Here is a 19,002-nt window from a genome sequence, read left to right on the forward strand (position 1 = left end):
GCAGGTGGGAGGTGAAGATTGAAGATTGGATATTTCCTGACGGATGGAGACTATTTTGTTGGTGAAGTGGGTGGCTAAATCTGTGGCAGAGAGGGAGGAAACAGAAGGTGGGGGGGTGGGTTTAAGCAGGGAGTTGAAGGTGCTAAAAAGACGCCGGGGATTGGAAGCTTGTGCTCCGATGAGCTTGGTAAAGTATTCCTGCTTCGCATGAGCAAGGGCAGTGTGGAACTGCTGCAGGTTAGTCTTGTACTGTAGGAAATCCTGGTTTAGTCGAGTTTTCCGCCATTTTCGTTCAGTGGCGCGTGTTTCCCTCTGGAGGTTGCGAGTATGGGTAGTGCGCCAGGGCTGGGGGTTAGGGGGTCGGTTGCGGCGGAATATTGGTGGAGCAACTTTCTCTAGGGCTGATGAGAGAATTTGGTGATACTGAGCTGCAGCAAGATTAGGACAGGTTAGGGTGGGGAGAGTGGAGGATAGGCCATGGAGGGAGTCAGCAAGGATGCCAGGGTTGAGCTTGCGTAGGTCTCGCTGCCATCGACCAGGTGGGTGGGCTGGTAGTTTGGAGGTGCCTTCCGTGAGGAGGTTGAAGGCGAGAAGGTAATGGTCTGAGGGTGGAAATGGTGCGATGTCGAGGTCTGCAATGGTGGTGGATTTAGTGAATATAAGGTCAAGAGTGTGACGTGCAGTGTGAGTGGGGGCGTTGGTGTGTTGTACTAGGCCATGTGAGTTGGCTATGGTGAGTAGCCGGGTCGCAACAGAGTTCTTGGGTTCATTGATGGGTATATTGAAATCCCCGAGGATGATGGTGGGGAGGTCAGAGGAGAGGATGTGTGGGAGCCAGGAGGCAAGGTTGTCGAGAAATTGTCGTGTGGAGCCCGGAGGGCGGTATAAGACTGCAACAATGGCTGGGAGGGGATTGTAGAGGCGGATAGTGTGGGCCTCAAATGATGTGAATTGTAGGGAGGAAGGTGGAGTGAGGACACGGAATGTGCAGGATGGGGAGAGGAGCAGACCCACCCCTCCCCCGGTCCTGTTGTCTGGACTGGGGGTGTGACTGAGGTGAAGCCCCCCGTATGAGAGGGCAGCCTCTGCGGCAGAGTCAGAGGGGGTGAGCCATGTCTCAGTGAGTGCGAGGATGGTGAGGGATTTGGAGAGGAAGAGGTTGTGGACCTCTGTAAGTTTATTGCGGACGGATCTGGCATTCCAGAGACTGCAGGGTAGGGGGAGCATGTGCTTGTGAGTGGGATGGATGGAAATGAGGTTGGGGCGAGGATGGGTGTTGAAGTTGTTTGTGGACAGAGAGCTGTGAAGTGGGTCAGCAGGGGATGCTTGTCTGGCAGCAGGCTGTGGCCCAGGGTTAGGCGATATATCACCAGCAGCAAGTAAGAGTAGGAGGGAGAGCGTAAGCAAATGTGAATGGGATTTAAATGTTTGTGAGGTTTTTGAGCTGCTGGAGGGAGAGAGAGATTTCAGGAGAGCTAACAGTTCATGAGAAGCTGAGTAAGGTGAGCAAAGCAGAGCAGATGAAATGAATATGGAGTGAGGTACACTGGGAGGATGCATATTGCAATGCAACTTGTAGATGTTTGCAGACAGGCAGAACATAAGAAAAAGTGCAGTAAACATGGTAAGTGTCAATGTTACATAACTTTGCATAACAATTAAGTATATAACATAACTTTGCAGTCATTGGCCCAGCATTCTGTGTTTATCACTGTGTCTGCATCAGACTCTTCTATAGTAATATACAGCATGGTGGTGTAGTGGTTAGCACTCTCACCTTGCAGTGATGGTTCCCTGGTTTGAATTCCAGGCAGGGCTCTATCTGCACAGAGTTTGTATGTTCTCCCTGTGCCTGCATGGGTTTCCTCCCACATCCCCAAAACACACAGCTAAGTTTAGTAGACTTCCCCAAAATTTGACTCTGGACTACGATGGATTAGTGATTAGAGTAGGGATTAGATTGTGAGCTCCTCTGAGGGACCGTTCTACCTCAAGACTATATTACTCTGTGCTGCAGAAAATGTCAGCTCTATACAAGTATTTAAAGAATCTGCAATCGCTACAGCATGCCGTATCTGTATTGTGTACACCATTCCCTGTAGTTATATGCTGTATGTACAATTCTAGTAGTCATCAGCCCTACATGTTGTTGCTGTCCAATCACTATAATAAGAAAAACCCAGGGCTGTGGAGTCAGTACAAAAATCTTCCGACTCAGTTTATGAAACCTCCGACTCCGGGTACTCAAAATGACTCCGACTCCTCGACTCCGACTCCTTAGTCTAGTACTTACCAGGGCTGTGGATTTTGTACAAAAATCACCCGACTCCAACTTCTCAGTTAATGAAATCTCCAACTCTGACTCCGGGTACCCAAAATTGCTCCGACTCCTCGATTCCGACTCCACAGCCCTGGAAAAACCAGCGGGCACTCAGTTGTGAATCAGTGGCAGCTCTGTAATACAGTTACTGATAACTGTGGTGAAGGCACCCTGTATATCTATAGTGGACCTAAAGCTATATGCAGTATATGCCCATAGTATGTAAAAAGAGGCGCTCACTGCTATTACCGATACATGCACAACTCTTTGAATTGACCTGAGGAAGTAGGCAAGTACCTGTGAAACGCGTTGTCATACCGTTTTTGTTGAATAAAATCTTTTTCCATTATCCTGGAGTCATATCATCTAGAGAGGTAAGCGATTGCCTCTTTTTACCTACTATGGGCAGATACAGTATATAGCTTTAGGTCAGGCGTGGGCAAACTCGGCCCTCCAGCTGTTACGGAACTACAAGTCCCACAATGCATTTGCCTTTGGGTCATGACTGTGGCTATCAAACTCCTGCAATGCATTGTGGGACTTGTAGTTCCTTAACAGCTGGAGGGCCACGTTTGCCCATGCCTGCTTTAGGTCCACCATAGATATACTGGATGCCTCCACCACAGTTATCAGTATAGCCCTAGACTTCCAGAGGAGGTTTTTATAACTTTACAGGGTTTTTTCAACTCTGGAGAGCAACCACTCAGCATCCAGCTTCACCTGGTTAACCGAGCGGGGGCAGTTATTTCTCCCACAAGCGCATATGGTGGTTGCAAGGATTGCAACTTACCTTTGTGAGGTATCGGCTTACATTACACCTTGCTCCTATTCATAGTGGTACTGCACCATTGGGCTCTCGGTCTCTCATATCTTCTCTAGGGGGCACTATACCCATCGTAGAGACCTTCAATACCTCTATAATACAGATGGGGTTGACAGTGCTATACTCCCAGATCGGCTAGTGTGCTCCAGACCAAAGATACAGGAATGAACACAGCCTGGAGAAAAGGAAAAGGTCTGGCATTACTTGCTGTTGATTGCTGAAGTACAGTCCTGATTGAATATATCAAACATAGATGCAGGTTGCAAAATACAGTGTAGTTATCGGATTAATTTCTCTGGACTATGTTGTAGCTGTATATGACTGTCTATATGTACAGTATATAGCACACAGCACTGCAGTCACTGGCCAAGCATATGGCAACTGTAACACTATACAGTATTTGAATGCATCAACCTTTTCTGCAGTAATGTATATACTGTATAACAAAGAACACTGCAGTCATCGGCCCAGCATGCTTTATGTGTGTCACTGTACTGTCTAGTGTTTCTCAACATATTTATTGGTATGTACCCCTTTTAAAACCCTCTACTCACCAAGTACCCCCTAGCATAGTAAACATTATCACAAGTACCCCTTGACAAATATATATTTAATCGTAGTACATGATAATTGGTTCTAAACAATGTCCAAGCATTTACTATTGCTTTCAATTAGCTAAAATACTAATTTGGTGTTAAATAAGTTTTATCATTTTCTAAAACGCTAAAGCCCCATCTACACGATACGATTCTTTGTACGATTCTATTACGATTCTATTTACGATCCGATTAAATCTGACATGTCCTAATGGGATTCGATTCGATTCACTTCGATTTGCCATTGTTTTGCAAAAGTAAATCGAATCGAATCCTGATCGGACATGTCGGATTTAATCGGATCGTAAATAGAATCGTAATTGAATCGTACAAAGAATCGTATCGTGTAGATGGGGCTTTAATTTGTTATTCTTGGTAAAGTATATCAAGCTTCAGTACCCCCTGGAACCATCAGAAGTACCCCTTGGGGTATGCGTACCACATGTTGAGAACCTAGGCTATATAGCACACAGCACTGCTGTCACCAGTTCAGCATGCTGTATGTGTGTTACACCGTCCCGTAATAGCCTCTTCTGTAGTCATATACAGTGTATTGTGCTCCTTGCTGCAGTCAGTGGCACAACATGCAGTATCTGTTAATCAAATACTGTGCAGTATATAGCACACAGTGCGGCAGTCACTGGTCCAGTATATGGCGTCTGTAACATTATGGAGTAGCTGAAATATGTAGCACACCACTGCAGGGCCAGTAGTTGCAAGTATCCATTGCTTATGCAGTAATTATACTAACAAGCCAGGAATTGATGTCCTAATCAGTGGATTGCATCAGTTTTATGTAATAGGGCTCACAGCACCAGTGGTGAGGGTCCTCACTCCTGGGGAATCTTGCCCCCACTGAATCCATATGATGTTTCTGCGCTCGATGATGCTTACATACTCTATGCATTCCCATCCACTGTATTTCAGACACTACTGCAGCCAGATCAGCAAGGCTGCCAGGTAACTGGTATTGTTTAAAACGAAATAAATATGGCAGCCTCCACATCCCTCTCATCTGGTGCATGTTTTGCAGGCAGCCTCACCTATGCACAGGTGGGGTATAATTAGTCCCTCCGCTACATGAAATCCACCTAGCTGAGACATTAACCACTTAAGGACCAGGGGATATTCCAGTGATCGGTGCTGCGTGGGCTCTACAGCCCGCAGCACCGATCAGGTATGTGCCAGGGCGATCAGACTTCCCCCCCCCCCCTTTTTTTCCCCACTAGCGGGATGTCCTGCTGGGGGGGTCTGATCGCCGCCGGCTATTATTGATTTGCGGGGGGGGCTCCTCAAAGCCCCCCTCCGCAGCGTTTTCTGGCCTCACCTCAGATCCCTCCCTCTCTCTTCCCCTCTGAGCGGCGCAGGACGGATATCCGTCCTGCGCCTGATAGGATGGGCTTCTGCCTATCAGATGCCGGCGATCCCCGGCCAATCAGAGGCCGGGGATCGCCGATCTACGTCATGGCGCTGCTGCGCACCAGCGCCGTATGATGTAAACAGCGGGGATTTCTTCCCCGCCTGTTTACATTATGCGTGCGAGCCGCAATCGGCGGCTCGCACACTGTTCACGGAGACAGTCTCCGTGAACTGGCATGGAAAGGCCGCTCGATCGAGTGTCCGTTTCCATGCTATACCACTAACGACCCGCCGACGGTCGTTAAGTGGTTAATTACCCCACCTGCGCATAGGCGAGTTTGCCTGCAAACAAATGCATCACTGGGAATTTGTGATTTTTACATGCTATTCTGATTATTGATACAATTGAAAAGTGTCCCGCATGCTGCATTTTTTTCTGCGTTTTTCTTCTTGTGTTGCCTTCTTAGAACAGAAGGTGTTTGCGATAATTCAGATTGGAGTGAGCATATGATGTCTCCCACGACGCTTCACTGCTGAATATGCAAATCATGCTTTGTTGTCCCTATAGGCTGGACATCATATGCCCATTCCAATCCGAATAATCGCAAATACTTTCTGTTCTAAGAAGGCAAACTTTTGTTTCATATAACCTTTTAGTAAGAGGGCTTTTTGGTCCTTTGTAGCCCCTTATGCACTCCTAGGAGTTCTGTTCACCACTAGCTTGCTGGGTAATCTATATTTTGAACTCCATGTCAGCTTTGTAATGCTGGAAAGTGGTGCTTACGAGATGTGAAACCATGGTACTTGCATGAGCTAATCCCCTTGCCATGGTCACACTTCATACAGAGGTGGAGCATTGGGATGATCCTGTTATCTCTTCTCTTCTTCTAGATAAAGGAGAGTGCGGCGCACACACGGGACTCTCTCCGCCAACATTTCCAAGACATGAAGAACGCTGTGGGTAAAATGCTGGACGAGAGGCTGGCTGTCCTCCTTCAACAAGTGGACTCCATTGAGCATGAGAACATTAAACCTCTGGACGATTGTCAGAAGCTACTGGAACATGGGGTCAGCACGGCTGAGAATCTCCTCCGAGAAGGTGGCTGATATTATGGTAGTCTGAGTACTGTGCACTGTTATGGACATAGGTGTGAAGGGAGCAGAATAGCTTAAAGAAAACCTTTAACGTGGAAAAGTTCCTCTGGGGGGGGTACTCATCTCGGGTGGGGGAAGCCTCTGGATCCTATCAAGGCTTCCCCCATCCTCCTGTGTCCCACGGCGGTCTCGCTGTGTCCCTCTGAACAGCAGGGATGTAAATATTTACCTTCCCGGCTCCAGCGCATGCGCAGTATCGGTTCTCCGCTCGGAGATAGGCGGAAATAGCCGATCGCTGTCTGGTCGCTCTACTGCGCAGGTGCAAGTCTCCTGCGCCTGCATAGTAGAGCGGACCCGACAGAGATCGGCTATTTCCGTGCTGAGAGCCGTAACAGCGCACCCCTCTGGAGCCAGGGAAGATAAATAAATCTAGCTTGTCAGGCTTGTCGAGCCAGGATTGTGGGAGACTTCAGGGGAGCCAGTGCTGGATTGCCTACAGCTACAGGGATGAGGGAAGCCTCATTGGGACCCTGAGGCTTCCCCCTACCGAGGTGAGTACCCCCCAGGGGATGTTTTTTCAGTACAGAGTCTCTTTAAGGTAGCCATGCCTCACTCCATGTATGGGCTGATCCCTCTCTGATCAAATCTGACACACCACAGACCGGTTTCTCAAATTGTCTTAGCTCTGCTGCCTTCCTGCCTGCAAGGGTCAAAGTGAACCCCAGGTCCCCTTACTTAGTAAAGTCTCAGCTGTCCACCGGTGCGATCCCATCCTTCTCCAGCATTAGGCGTCACCACAAGCCCCTGTACCATGTGGCACCAGGTGTGTGTAGTGACAGCACACATGCCTGGTGCCACGTGGTTCAGGTGTTAAGTGACTGCGGACAACGGAGGAGGTCAGGGTCAGAGGTGAGACTTTACATCAGGGGTCCATCAGGGAATCATAGTATCGAACTCCGTTACCCCTGTGCAGCCGATTGGGCAGACATTAATTAATCAAGTGCCCACGCAGCGTCACAAATTCTCTTCCGATTTGAGAAAATTATCAAATCGTGTCGATTAGGCCGCAATATTGTGTTGTGTATGGGCAGCTTTAGTGTGTTGTATGAACAGCATACTACATGCTTTTAGCGACATGCCAGTGTGTCATTGCCTCGTGTTACGGATTGAGACATTTCTGAAGTCCTGCTGTTATGCTGCTTGTGTGTGCCCGCCTGCACAATGGTACTCGTACTTATGGTGTAATGCCTGTTCTCTACAGGTGAGGTCGCTGTGTCCTGCAGTACTGGGAAAGAACGTGAGAGTTTGTGTAACTTCACCAACAAAGCTCTCCACATCCAGCTGGACAGGTGAGATTACTTCAAAATCATAGAGGACCAAACTAGTGGAGTGTGACGCCATTGTTCTCATGGGGGAAGACAGTTCTGATGCAATGACAGCGCTCGTGTACGGCAGACAGATGGTGTGGGGAAGATGGCATCTGGTGATCAGTGAGGATATATGTGGTGTTTAGAGGTGGTCAATGCAGAGGCGTATCTAGGGAAAATGGCGCCTGTGGCAAACACTGAAAATGCGCCCCCCACCACAAATTAGTGTACTGGACTGCCTCTCGAAAGTCCCCCCCCCCCCAAAAACACACACAAATTTGATCACTTACTGTCTCTCCAACCGCCGCCACGGTGAAAAGTGGGGGGGACTGAGGAGCGCGCAGTGACGAAAACTAAGGGCGGGTGGTTGCGCCGCGGTGAAAAATGGGCATGGCCATGACATTGTATGGGCGGAGCTAATGAAATGATGTAACAGCGAGGCATAAGAAAGCAGTGTTTACGCCATGATGTGGACAAACGAGACTTTGCATCATGGGTGTGCAGAAACTGTGTGATGCTAATAGTATACCGTAACCACAAAGCAGCAAACATAGCCATCTATGACCATTAAATAATAAATGCAGTAACAGTTATCCCGGACACCAGAAAATAAACGCAATGGGCAACATGTTAGTACAAAATAAACGCAATGCGGGCAAACATGTCGGTAGAAAATAAATGCAATGCGGGCAAACATGTCAGTACAAAATAAACGCAATGCGGGCAAACATGTCAGTACAAAATAAACGCAATGCGGGCAACATGTCAGTACAAAATAAACAATGCGGGCAAACATGTCAGTACAAAATAAACGCAATGCGAGCAACATGTCGGTAGAAAATAAATGCAATGCGGGCAAACATGTCAGTACAAAATAAACGCAATGCAGGCAAACATGTCAGTACAAAATAAACGCAATGCGGGAAACATGTCAGTACAAAATAAACGCAATGCGGGCAAACATGTCGGTAGAAAATAAATGCAATGCGGGCAAACATGTCGGTAGAAAATAAACGCAATGCGGGCAACATGTCAGTCGAAAATAAACGCAATGCAGGCAAACATGTCAGTACAAAATAAACGCAATGCGGGCAAACATGTCAGTACAAAATAAACGCAATGCGGGAAACATGTCAGTACAAAATAAACGCAATGCGGGCAAACATGTCAGTACAAAATAAACGCAATGCGGGAAACATGTGAGTACAAAATAAACGCAATGCGGGCAAACATTTCTCCAGAAAATAAACGCAATGCGGGCAAACATTACACCAGAAAATAAACGCAATGCGGGCAAACATTTCACCAGAAAATAAACGCAATGCGGGCAAACATTTCACCAGAAAATAAACGCGATGCGGGGAAACATTTCACCAGAAAATAAACGCAATGCGGGCAAACATTTCACCAGAAAATAAACTTAATGGGAGCACATTTCACCTGAAAAAGAAAGCATTTACTTACCTGGCAGAAGTCTCCGGCCTCTGGCGCGCTGCTCCCGGGACCACATTCCTCCTGCTCTTGTCTTCCGCGCTGACAGGGCTACGGCAAGATGGCGCCCGAAGCCCTGTACTGGAGACACAAATAGTCTTCAGTACAGGGCTTCGGCAGCCATCTTGCCGTAGCCCTGCTCGCCTGCCGGTGTCAAAACACCGGAAGAGTAAGGAGGCTGGAGCGGGGCTGCGGGCAATGAACTGGCACGGCGTCTATAGACGCCGCTGCCAGTTCATGAAGATAGAGTGGCCAGAGTCCCAATGCTGGGATGTCCCGCTGCTGAAAGCAGGACGTTTCCCGGGACCTCATGCAGCCTGGGACAGCGGACCCCGAATCCGGCACGTGTCCTGGGCAATCTGGGACGTCTGGTCACTCTAGCTAATGGGCATGCATCCACACGCCTCTCTCAATCACATTCCCATGGCCAGGATCACTCTGTGGTTGTGCCATTCACAAAGACTTAAACTGCACAACTGCAGAATGCTCTCGGACACAGGAACACAACCAAAAGAGTTTTGCAGACGCATGCGCAAGTAGCCAATCCTATGTAGTGGACAGCAGCACTTTGGAGGGCAGCAGAACTAAAGTGAGGGACGTAAAAGTCCTATAGGGCTGACTGAAGCCCCAGGTTGGTAGATTGAATCCCTCTCACACAAACCTTTAATCAACACGCACACACACATGCGCACACTGACTGCACTTATACACACACACCTTTAATCAACACACACCTTGCACATACATACATATACTGTATACTACATGCACACACCCACTGCATTTATATGTATAATGTATATACACACACATTCGCTGGGCTCTCCTGCCTGACCTACCTTACTAACCAACACACACAAGCATATATTATACTGTACGTATTATATATAAAATGCCCTTACCCAATTTTAATGTAGCTGAGCTCTGTCCAGCGTCAGAGCTCTCTCCATTCAACTGCCCCCACCTTCCCATATGCAGGGAACCAGCTCCAGTAACCAGCGCTGTCTCTCTCCTCCCCATAGATCGGTGGGTCACTCGACTCCTTTAGATAAACTTTTGCTGCTGCTGCCGTTCCGCTTCCTGAGGACTGAGGACTCCTGATTGGATAGTCAGCAGCCCAGCACGGCATCCGCTCTGACCATTCAGTCACGCTGGCGTTTGTGGATGTTTATGTTCCCATCAGCCCCAGGAGCATGCTGACGTCGCGCAGCCAATCACAGAAGAGCGGATGCAGTGCTGGGCTGCTGGCTACCCAATCAGGAGTTCTTAGGAAGCGGAACGGCAACAGTAAAAGTTTATCCAAGGGATTCGGGTGACCCACCGATCTGTGGGGAGGAGAGAGACAGCGTGGATGGATCACCAGAGCTGGTGCCCTGTATATGGGGAGGTGGGGGCGGTTGCATGGAGCACTTCTGGCGAGCCTATAGTGGCAGAAGCGACAGGGCAATTTGCGCCCATTGGGAGGTTAGAGGCAGGGGCGCCCATGGCAGGTGCCATATCTGCACCCCATTAGATACGCCTCTGGGTCAATGACATACTTATAATATTGTCTTGCTCTGGGGGTGGAACAGATGTGGTGTGGTGATCAGGGTGGGGTAGAAAAGATCCACACTTTGCCCAGAAATGAATATCCAAAACGACAATTTTTTATTGTGGACCTTTTCAATAAAAAGCAGCAAACAGCACTCACCAACAGCTTACTTGTTTGAGACTGTCATGTCCTTAGTCCTAAAGACCATATGGGTCTGAAACATGTGGTAATCAGTATGGGGTGGAACAAATGGGTGTGGCAATCAGTGTGGGGGTGAAACAAATGGGTGTGGTAATCAGTGTGGAGGTGGAACAGATGGGTGTGGCAATCAGTGTGGAGGTGGAACAGATGGGTGTGGCAATAAGTGTGTGGGTGGAACAGGTGTGTGGTAATCAGTGTGTTGTGGGGTGGGGCATATAGTGATTAGCAGGACAGATGCAATTAGATGTGTGTATTTTGTGCTTTCAGCTTGCCAGAGATCCCATCATTAGTGGATGTCCCCTGCCTATCAGCTCAGCTGGATGATTCTCTCCTCTCTGTCGCCAGAGATCACATCTCCAGTCATGGTACAGTGGCCTCTAGGCCTCCAGTACAGATAGAGGAGCTGATGGAGAGACCGGGAGGAATCCTTGTGAAATGGTGTAAGGTGAGCACAGCATGGCTGCTTGATTACGAAGTAAGAAGGTAAAACGACTATCCCGACATACTTGACACCCACATCCTGAAATAAGATTACAGCTGAAGGAACTCTCAAAACAGAGCTCATTCAGTACACTAAGTGGGTGGAGCAGACACCAATTACATTGTGAAAATCAAAACCAAGACGAAGCTTGTCTCAAGAACCAACTCATAAATGAAGAGTATTGTCATTTTATTAGGGAAACATATTCCAGTAAAATCAATCACAATGCTAAAAACACACATATCAAGGGGACAAGGCACATATCCTGAATACAATCTCCAAATAATAAAACAAGAGCATAGTGAAATAACTCATCCAGGGTGGATACGAAAGGGCTGAGACTGACCCTTGTGTTTGTAGCATTTAAATTGATTTTATCGAAATACGTTTCCCAAATAAAATTACAATAATCTTCATTTATGAGGTGCTTATGTACAGGTAGTCCCCGGGTTACGAACGTTCGACTTACGAACGACCCGCCGATATGAACAACGCGACCATAGCGCCTCCCCGTCGCATGACGTCACGCCCGCCGGGGACTACCTGTTCTGGCCCGCTGAAAATGAAGAATATGGGCAGCGGAAGGTAAATAGAGGCCTACTCACCTGATGCTCGACGGTAGAAGGTGCCCTCGTGGTGCCCGGAAGGTCCGCAGCCCGTCCTCTCACTTCCTCCACTGTTCCCCGGCGGCTCCTGGCACATGTGGCGCACAATGACGCAATTAGGAAGCGCCGCCACTAAGGGGCTCTTCCTGATTACGTCATTATGCGCCGCATGTGAAGCCAGGAGCCGCCAGGGAACAATGAAGGAAGCGAGAGGACGGGCTGCGGACCTTCCGGGCACCACGAGGCACATTTTACCGCCGAGGATCAGGTGAGATAACCTCTATTTACCTTCCGCTGCCCATACTCTGCATTTTCAACGGGCCACAACAGGTAGTCCCGACTTACACACAGATTCAGGTTAAGAACGAGTGGGCAGTCCCTATCTCGTTCGTTAACCGAAGACTACCTGGTATACTCTTTGAGCCCAAACATGAAAGCTTTGTCTATATTTTCATGGTGGCCATTTCTGTGGTTTATTTGCTCTGTTCATTGACACCAAATGCATTGCTGAAGCAGCACCACGCCGGGACAAATCAATCCTCCAGTCCCACGGCGCGGCTCACTTTTGCTTTTCTCTGCCGCACAGGCCAGGTTCATGCTCACGTTGAGGCCGGGAGCGTCTTGCACAAGTGCAGTAGAGATTTTCTCTTTCTGCACCTGCACAGGAAGCTCCCGGTGACGGGAGCGCGAACAAGGACACGCGCAGTCACAATGGAAGTCAACTTACAAGTCGGCGAAAGTGAAACTTAGCCACAACGGGGACCGGAGGATAGATTAGTGACGGCGTGAGCACTGAGTGGCTGAAGGGGGCCAGTAGAAGCTTCAGGAAACTTAAATTCTTTCTTTTTTATGGCATTAATGGTTTCCTTTAAATTGTTTCATGACCTGCACACAGCTGATTTGTAATCGCAACCAAGAGTTTCTGTAATAAAAATGCAGGTAAGTCCCAGATCTAACCGTTGTTGGGGTGTAGGTGGGGCTCACATGTAGGATGGTGCGATGCCACATCCTCTTGGACGTGTGCTGCTTAATTTCAGTAGAGTTTTGTGACATTGCGTCTAATCCTGCACTTGGCAGATGGAGGCTGAATCTCAACCATAGATAAGTCATATGCATCTTTCTTCCATCTTTCCTGTTAGGTAGATGATGACTTTGTGGTGCAGGATTACCGACTGCAGTACCGCAAGCATACCTCTGGCCATTTTGAAGATGCTTACGTGGGCCCTGAGTGCGAGTTCATCGTGCTGCATATTGACCCCAATGTGGACTACCAGTTCCGTGTTTGTGCCCGGGGAGATGGGCGCCAGGAGTGGAGTCCCTGGAGCGTCCCACAGCTGGGTCACACGTGTCTCATTCCACACGGTAAGTTTTCCATGTATTAGTCCCTGTGGATAGTGGTCCACTCTGCTATAAGACCATTTTCGGTATGGAGATGTAAGAGCTCCAATGGAGATATTGTTGAGATGTCACACTGTGTGGAGATGTCACACCTGTGTGTTTTTTCTATATCTCACCATTGTGTGTCCTTTTCTATGTGTATCCAACTTCATTCTCTATAGGCCTTTCTCATATTTCTATATGCTGCTTATTATTGGTGACCTAATAGACCCATATCTGTATGCTGCCTGGCATAGGTGGTCTTTTGGAGCCATCTTTGTATGTTGCCTGTCACTGATGGCCTTGAAGATCCATTTCTGCATGTTTCCTTTCACTGGTGGCCTTGTAGACTCTTCTCTGTATGCTGCATGTCTGTGGTGGCATTGTGGCTGGCACTAATCAGTTGTGGTTTTAATTCAGAGTGGAGTCCAGGATTGGAAGGATACAGCCTTAGCAGCCGGAGGAACATTGCCTTGAGGAACGACAGCCCGTGTCTCTCTGTTCTTTACTCCAAAACATCCACCTACTTCCCAGGACAGACTCTGACCTTCAGGTAAGGAGAAGCAACTGTAATGCAACCATTCAAATTGCGACGGAGTGGTGCAGTGGCCACACTGATCTCTACTTAAGGGAATATACCCGAATAGACAAGACACAGACAATTTATTTTGTGCTTTTCTTCTGGCGGACTCAAAGCGCCAGAGCTGCAGATTGGGGATGCCATGACACAATAGGTTTTCACTTTTCCATCTGTAATGGGTGTTGCAATTTCCTCCATATTCCTACACTTCTCTGTGTCACGGGTGTTGTGCCTTCTCCATATTCCTACACTTCTCTGTGTCACGGGTGTCGTGCCTTCTCCATATTCCTACACTTCTCTGTGTCACGGGTGTCGTGCCTTCTCCATATTCCTACACTTCTCTGTGTCACGGGTGTTGTGCCTTCTCCATATTCCTACACTTCTCTGTCACGGGTGTTGTGCCTTCTCCATATTCCTACACTTCTCTGTCACGGGTGTTGTGCCTTCTCCATATTCCTACACTTCTCTGTGTCACGGGTGTTGTGCCTTCTCCATATTCCTACACTTCTCTGTCACGGGTGTTGTGCCTTCTCCATATTCCTACACTTCTCTGTCACGGGTGTTGTGCCTTCTCCATATTCCTACACTTCTCTGTGTCACGGGTGTTGTGCATTCTCCATATTCCTACACTTCTCTGTGTCACGGGTGTTGTGCCTTTTCCATATTCCGCCACTTCTCTGTGTCACGGGTGTTGTGCATTCTCCATATTCCTACACTTCTCTGTTACGGGTGTTGTGCCTTCTCCATATTCCTACACTTCTCTGTGTCACGGGTGTTGTGCATTCTCCATATTCCTACACTTCTGTGTGTCACGGGTGTTGTGCCTTCTCCATATTCCTACACTTCTCTGTGTCACGGGTGTTGTGCATTCTCCATATTCCTACACTTCTCTGTGTCACGGGTGTTGTGCATTCTCCATATTCCTACACTTCTCTGTGTCACGGGTGTTGTGCCTTCTCCATATTCCTACACTTCTCTGTGTCACTGGTGTTGTGCCTTCTCCATATTCCTACACTTCTCTCTGTCACGGGTGTTGTGCCTTCTCCATATTCCTACACTTCTCTGTGTCACGGGTGTTGTGCATTCTCCATATTCCTACACTTCTCTGTGTCACGGGTGTTGTGCCTTCTCCATATTCCTACACTTCTCTGTGTCATTGGTGTTGTGCCTTCTCCATATTCCTACACTTCTCTGTGTCATTGGTGTTGTGCCTTCTCCATATTCCTACACTTCTCTGTGTCACGGGTGTTGTTCCTTCTCCATATTCCTACACTTCTCTGTGTCACGGGTGTTGTGCCTTCTCCATATTCCTACACTTCTCTCTGTCACGAGTGTTGTGCCTTCTCCATATTCCTACACTTCTCTGTGTCATGGGTGTTGTGCATTCTCCATATTCCTACACTTCTCTGTGTCACGGGTGTTGTGCCTTCTCCATATTCCTACACTTCTCTGTGTCATGGGTGTTGTGCATTCTCCATATTCCTACACTTCTCTGTGTCACGGGTGTTGTTCCTTTTCCATATTCCTACACTTCTCTGTGTCACGGGTGTTATGCATTCTCCATATTCCTACACTTCTCTGTGTCACGGGTGTTGTGCCTTCTCCATATTCCTACACTTCTCTGTGTCACGGGTGTTGTGCATTCTCCATATTCCTACACTTCTCTGTGTCACGGGTGTTGTGCATTCTCCATATTCCTACACTTCTCTGTGTCACGGGTGTTGTGCCTTCTCCATGTTCCTACAGTTCTCTGTGTCACGGGTGTTGTGCATTCTCCATGTTCCTACACTTCTCTGTGTCACGGGTGTTGTGCCTTCTCCATATTCCTACACTTCTCTGTGTCACGGGTGTTGTGCCTTCTCCATATTCCTACACTTCTCTGTCACGGGTGTTGTGCCTTCTCCATATTCCTACACTTCTCTGTGTCACGGGAGTTGTGCATTCTCCATATTCCTACACTTCTCTGTGTCATGGGTGTTGTGGATTCTCCATATTCCTACACTTCTCTGTGTCACGGGTGTTGTGCCTTCTCCATATTCCTACACTTCTCTGTGTCATGGGTGTTGTGGATTCTCCATATTCCTACACTTCTCTGTGTCACGGGTGTTGTGCCTTCTCCATATTCCTACACTTCTCTGTGTCATGGGTGTTGTGGATTCTCCATATTCCTACACTTCTCTGTGTCACGGGTGTTGTGCCTTCTCCATATTCCTACACTTCTCTGTGTCACGGGTGTTGTGCCTTCTCCATATTCCTACACTTCTCTGTGTCACGGGTGTTGTGCCTTCTCCATATTCCTACACTTCTCTGTGTCACGGGTGTTGTTTGTCCTTCAGATTCATACACTTCTCTGTGTTTGGCGGTTGTTGTCTTCTCAATGTTCCTTCACTCCTCTGTGTGAGGTCGGTGTTCTGTCCTCCTGGTTCCTTCACTTCTCGGTGTGCCAGGTGTTGTGTGTTCTCATTGTTCCTTCACGCCTCTGTGTGTGGTCGGTGTTGTGTGTCCTACATATTCCTACACTTCTCTGTGTGACGGGTGTTGTTTGTCCTTCAGATTCATACACTTCTCTGTGTTTGGCGGTTGTTGTCTTCTCAATGTTTCTTCACTCCTCTGTGTGAGGTCGGTGTTCTGTCCTCCTGGTTCCTTCACTTCTCGGTGTGCCAGGTGTTGTGTGTTCTCATTGTTCCTTCACTCCTCTGTGTGTGGTCGGTGTTGTGTGTCCTACATATTCCTACACTTCTCAGTGTTCCAGGTGTTGTGTTCTCATTGTTCCTTCACTCTTCTCTGGTCTTGTTGCATGTCCTACATAGTCTTCTGATTCTCCGTGTTACAAGTCTTGTGTCCTTCTTGGTTTGTGGGGAGTTCCTTCACGGCTGTGTGTGTTCACTGCAGGGTGGAGACTATCGGGCAGCCAGATAAAAGGGATAGCATTGGAGTTTGCGTGGAGAAGGGTGTTGGATACGACTCGCTACAGAGAGACAAGGCTGTGTGCATCCATCCCAGCGGTGAGTCTAGATAATCAACCTTTCTTTGTTCTGCCTGAGTACTCAATCAGGTTCATCATGCCCTCTAGTGGTGATTGTTACATACTATTTGTTGTGTTCCCCCAGGTGCTGTGTACGTGAATGGGAAAGAGATGACCAATCAGTTGCCTCCGGTCTCTCCTGGCTCCACCATTACATTTGATATGGAGATTGTCAGTTTGGGACCCACCAATAATAATGAGGGACCCCACCACAGACGCAGGGTGACCATAGGCTCCAGCAACCGGGAGGTGGTGTTTGATTGGCTGCTCGAGCAGTCATGTGACGCTCTCTATTTTGGATGTTCCTTTGCTCACTCTGGCTGGAAGGTTCTGGTGTTTTAGTTGTTTGTCATGCCTCAAGAGCAATTTCATCCTGTCCTGAGAATTCTGGCTTTGTTGTGGCAAAGCTGTGGTGAGAGGAGCCATATATCTCTCTGTGCAGGGACAACTGTATTACATAGAAACGGTTAGTGGCATAACCACCACCCCTCTTAATCCAGGTTGGATTCACAGTGTTACTTGCACAGAAATCGCTGTTGAAATCTGTTGCGGATGATGGGATTTCCCCCACTCTAGCTTCATAAACTATAACTGTATTCACAAACATAAATACAGTTATATGTTTGCCCCGCTTAGTGCATCAAAAAAAGTGGATCCGAGATAAACTTTGACACATTGCATAATTGCGTTCCTTTCATATAGTTTATAGGGCATTCCTCAACAGTGTTCTCCCCAGAATTTTTTTCCAGGCGGGTGGCATGAAAAAGTAGCCGGGTGGGGCCAGATGAAAATGCAGGGCAACTGTGCTTACAGCATAGGAGGAGGTGAGGGGGTGAGCCGATGACAGCCGGGTGGTCACCAAATCTAGCCGGGTGGAGCACCCGGCTAAAAGAGCCTGGGGAGAACACTGCTCAAGCCAAATACTTTTGTTTTGTTTTAATACTCTAATTCCCTATAAACTAGACAAGCCTCGCCCACAGCTTCTCCATAGTGCCTTGGCGCTCTCAGCCTTAGCAAGGGCTTATGGGAGCTCAGTCAGGGCAGGAGGAGGTTACTAGCCAAAGATTTCAGAGGCAGAAAGGAGGAGGAGAGGGAAGTGAAGTTTTTCACAGGCTGAGGGCTGGAGATGCTATCAGCTTGTGTAATGTGGCAAACAGAACATGGCTGCCCTCATATCACGGGAATAAATAATCATAAACTGTTGAAGCTGTTTGCAGCTAGATTTTCTGTGTAAACTAAACTTCAGATAAGCTATATAGACAAGTTACAAGTTATAGTTAGTTTTTCTTCTCGGATCCGCTTTAAACTGAACTTTCCCTAGAGATGGAGCCACTGTCGCCTTGCGCTCCTTCAAGAGAACCCGAGGTGGGTTTGAAGAATATTATCTGCATACAGAGGCTAGATCTGCCTATACAGCCCAGACTGTGTTGCTATCCCAAACCCTCCTAAGGTCCCCCTGCACTCTTCAATCCCTAATAAATCACAGCCACGCTGCTGACAAACAGCTTGTCAGAGCTGGCTGTGTTTATCTCTATAGTGTCAGTCTGCTGCTCTCCCCGCCCCTTGCAGAACTCCAGTCCCCGCCTGCATCCATTCTCTCCCTGCTTATTGGAGGGAAGAGACAGGGGCAGGGACCGGAGCTATGCAGGAGGCGGGGGAGCAGCTGAGACTGACTCTACAGGTGTAAACACAGCCTCACAGCACGGCTGTGATTTATGAGGGATTGCAGAGTGCAGGGGGACCTTAGTGGGTTTTGGGATAGCAACAGAGGCTGGGCTGTATAGGCCGATCCAGCCTCTGTATGCAGATAACATTCTTTAAACACACCTCAGGTTCTTTTTAAGTCTCCACTGGCATCTCTAAACAGCAGTGATGTCATCTTTGAGTCTGCCTACAGAAGCTAGGAGAGACCCAGGAGGCGAGTCTTCCAATGGCTGTAGGCATGCAAAAGAATTTAAAGGACAACTGAAGTGAGAAGAATATGGCGGGTGCCATTTTTATTTCCTTTTAAACAATACCAGTTGACCTATTTGGCTGCAGTAGTGTCTGCATCACACCAGAAATGAGCATGCAGCTAATCTTGTCAGATCTGACATTAATGTCAGAAACACCTGATCTGCTGCATGCTGGTTCAGGGTCTGTGGCTAAAAG

The 19,002-nt window shown here is 48.1% G+C and overlaps 1 protein-coding gene across 3 annotated transcripts in view; it reads left to right on the plus strand.

Moving 5' to 3' along the window:
* CRLF3 (cytokine receptor like factor 3) overlaps positions 1-18,235 on the plus strand; it is a 44,758-nt gene extending 26,523 nt beyond the window's left edge. For all 3 annotated transcript variants that reach the window (XM_068263227.1, XM_068263226.1, XM_068263225.1), the window contains exons 2-8: positions 5,990-6,197; positions 7,455-7,542; positions 11,051-11,228; positions 13,009-13,231; positions 13,667-13,799; positions 16,719-16,831; positions 16,937-18,235. In XM_068263227.1, the coding sequence (XP_068119328.1) occupies positions 6,044-6,197; positions 7,455-7,542; positions 11,051-11,228; positions 13,009-13,231; positions 13,667-13,799; positions 16,719-16,831; positions 16,937-17,193 (1,146 nt within the window). In that variant the 5' untranslated portion in view covers positions 5,990-6,043 and the 3' untranslated portion in view covers positions 17,194-18,235. The remainder of the gene's footprint in view (positions 1-5,989; positions 6,198-7,454; positions 7,543-11,050; positions 11,229-13,008; positions 13,232-13,666; positions 13,800-16,718; positions 16,832-16,936) is intronic.
* The last annotated feature ends 767 nt before the right edge of the window (positions 18,236-19,002 follow it).

Source organism: Hyperolius riggenbachi, chromosome 12 (genome assembly GCF_040937935.1).
Source record: "Hyperolius riggenbachi isolate aHypRig1 chromosome 12, aHypRig1.pri, whole genome shotgun sequence".
In the NCBI taxonomy this organism is placed as follows: Eukaryota; Metazoa; Chordata; class Amphibia; order Anura; family Hyperoliidae; genus Hyperolius; species Hyperolius riggenbachi.